This window comes from Calidris pugnax, unplaced genomic scaffold (assembly GCF_001431845.1).
Source record: "Calidris pugnax isolate Ruff unplaced genomic scaffold, ASM143184v1 scaffold17, whole genome shotgun sequence".
In the NCBI taxonomy this organism is placed as follows: domain Eukaryota; kingdom Metazoa; phylum Chordata; class Aves; order Charadriiformes; family Scolopacidae; genus Calidris; species Calidris pugnax.
This window is the reverse complement of record NW_015090794.1, coordinates 12,221,127-12,224,303: the sequence shown is the minus strand read 5'-3', so window position 1 is coordinate 12,224,303 and position 3,177 is coordinate 12,221,127. Positions and strand designations below refer to the sequence as shown.

General features: G+C 56.5%; 1 protein-coding gene across 1 annotated transcript in view; it reads right to left on the bottom strand.

The window, feature by feature from the left end:
* Positions 1-252: 252 nt before the first annotated feature.
* LOC106884887 (axin-1-like) overlaps positions 253-3,177 on the bottom strand; it is a 17,393-nt gene continuing 14,468 nt past the window's right edge. The window contains exon 3 of the mRNA XM_014936627.1: positions 253-1,228. Coding sequence (XP_014792113.1) covers positions 253-1,134 — 882 coding nt within the window. The 5' untranslated portion in view covers positions 1,135-1,228. The remainder of the gene's footprint in view (positions 1,229-3,177) is intronic.

The window sequence follows — 3,177 nt, the reverse complement described above, 5'->3', positions numbered from 1 at the left end:
CAGGTGAGGAACGTGCTGCAGGGATGATTTGGGGCCATCAGACAAGAACACCCTTAATATAACCCGCGACCAATTTCAAATAAAGCTTTGGATTCCACCAAACATGACAGCAACCTGTGCGGATGCTCCCCACCACCCAAGGTCCTCCCCACCACCCAAGGTCCTCTCCAAGGCTTCCCATCGCCCCTGCGTTGTCTCCCCGCTCCGTCCCCCCAAGACACCCCGCAGAGGGGACGCTGCCCCGGCGCTCCCCTACCTGAACTCCCTGCCCTCGCTGTAGCGCCGGGCCGAGGCGGCGCGTTGGGTGGCCGTCTCCAGGAGCAGCTTCTGCGTCAGCCTGCTGGAGGGTGCTGAGTCCCGGCTGGCCTCGGACTCGGCCTCTTGGTCGCATTTCCACTCCTCGTCCTCGTTCAGAGTCGGCAGATAACCAGGTAGCCCTTTACCTGTCCCGGACCCCGAGCTGGGATCGCTATAAATTTTTGGACTTTCCCCACCTGTCCTCGTGTATTCCAAATAAATATCCGACTTGAGGAACAAAGGGTAGGTATTGTCTTCTATCATGCACTGAATCTCCGTTTGGGCCTGGTCAAACATGTCGGGGTCAATCTGCAGTTTCATGACGCAGTCTTTGATGAAGCTTTTTGTGGCTGGTTTGATCTGCCGGGACACAATGCCGTTGTTGTCGAGGATGTATTTTTTGTAAATGGCTTTTGCCAGCTTGAGTCTTTTTTCCTCGTTAGACGTGCAGGGCTCCAGCTTCCTGAAGCCGCTGCAGGCAAACCAGAAGTCCAGCAGATCCGCGCAGTCCTCCTGTTTCAGGAAAGTCCTGAAGAGGTTGATACCGTCTTGATCATCCAGCAAGGAGTGCAGCGACTCGGCCCACTTCAGGTAGGGTGGAGTTGGCGAAGCACTCCCCTCGGGCTCGTACCCCAAATCCAAATCGGAGCGCCGCGGGGTTGCCGTCGACGTCTCATTTCTAACCACATCGCTTTTACCGGAGTAGAAACCGTGGCTAACTGGCCTTGGATCCGTGGACACCAGCTCCCCCTCCTCGCCAGGAACCGGCGGCCTCGGAGCATCTTCAGTGAAGCTTCCTCCAAGGTCCAAGGGAAAGCCTTTCCCTTGGACGTTCATTTTTCTGGTCCTTGCTTGCGCAGGAACAATGGGGGACGAGCTCAAATCTCAAATCACTGATATTTGTAGCTCCAAGGTGAACAAGTTTGTTTGGCTGAAACAGACGAGAAAAAAAATAAGTGAGTATCGCTGTAAATAAACACTCTAAGATTACAAACAACTCATTTTATTATGTGCCATTACTGTATTAACACCTCTTTTTCAGCAGAATCAATGGGAAAGCTCTCAGCGACTTCAGAGAGCACAGAACTGGGCTCAAACCAGGCACCCTCTAAAAATCACAGTTACAGAATATCCCAAAACTTTACACCCAGCATTCAGCAGCACTGATACGGCTGATGCCACGCAAAAACATTGGCCAACTTCACAACACCAATAGTCTTACAGGATCCCGGGATCTGGTAACCCCCACGTCCAAGAGATCTACACGCAGGTGCCACATGGTGCCACAGGACACATGCCATCTTCTGCGCTGCCATTAACCCCTCTACACAGCCTACCTGGAGAGAACACGCACCAGCTCTTACTAAGCATGTTTTTATCTGGCTGCCCATCTAGCAAATGCTCGTCCCCTAACAGGAATTTAAGGCTTGTAAAAAATATTGTGAAAGAATATCCAGTTAGCCCCGAAAGCGAGACTGCACCTTAATCAAACACAGGTGGCTTTCGTACGCTCAAGTGACATACCAGCACCGCATTCCTCGCAAATCTCTGCGTTTTAGAAATAACGCTGCGTCGCCTCATCTAGCTCTAGGGGAATCCAGATGCATCGCTGACCCCAATATTTTGGGCATCTGGACTGCATTCTTGCCTCAGATGGGCAAGTTAGCACAGGAGCTCGGGTCTGGCACCAGTTCTTATAGACAGGCCATGGAGAAAAGGTTCATTTACGCTAACAAGACTGCACGCTGCGAGCCTGGGAAAATTTCAGGTCATCAAAGGAAGCCGAGAAACCCATCTCGAGAAGGAAATCTGATCAAGTGCAATGTTTTTAAAGAAGAGCAACGAGTCAATATGGAGGATGGGAGGGAGGTGTGGGGAAGGAGGGTGAGGACAACCCCCGGGGCCGCGACTTCCACTGCTCAACAAGGTAAATTTCATGATTTAAAGGCAGTGGCCAAAGTCAGGTTTCACAGAACAGCACCCGCCTGGAAGCCTCGGGTACCTCAAAGCCCCACAGATTTACTCCTCGCACCGGCTTGACCCAACTGCGTGTGAAAACGCACCAGGGAAGACACAGCTTTGCCCGGCCGCCCTCCTGAAGCTCACCCCGCTCCAAGGAACACGTCTTGGGGATGCTCTGCCATCTTCTTCCCCCCTGTTCCTTCTCCGCGGGGGAACCAAGAGCGGCCGCCTGCCCAGTGACCATCCTTACAGCCCACCTGGCCATTGCCGTGCCCATCTTTACAGCCCACCTAGCCATTGCTGTGCCCATCTTTACAGCCCACCTGGCCATTGCCGTGCCCATCTTTACAGCCCACCTAGCCATTGCTGTGCCCATCTTTACAGCCCACCTGGCCATTGCTGTGCCCATCTTTACAGCCCACCTGCCCACCACCGTGCCCGTCCTTACAGCCCACCTGGCCACCACCATGCCTGTCCCTACAGCCCACCTGGCCACCGTGGAACAAGCCCAGCCAGCCCAGGGGTGGCCAACGAGCAGGGCCAGGCCCCATCTGCCCACCCTGAGCCCTGCAGGAGCCAACACCGCCCTCGCAGCCAGCCCAAGCTGCCTTGGCACCGGGGACCGGGGGCTGCTTTTTGGGTCCTTTTCACCCCGAGTGGGGATGCGGCCGCGAGGCTGGCACCCACCTCCCCGGCGAAGGTAGCCCGGGTGCCGGTGACCCCCGGCCCCACAGCCATTGTTGAGGCGGCGCCGGCTCCTCGCCCCGGCCGGGGGTATCCCCGCGGGGTGCCCGCCGAGAGCCACGGGGACCAGCGAGGCACCGGGCCGGGGAGGGAGGGGGGGGGAAGAAGAGACCACCGCCTCAGGACCCCCGGCCCCCCGGGCAGCCCCGGCGCTGACAGAGCCCCCCCCGCCGC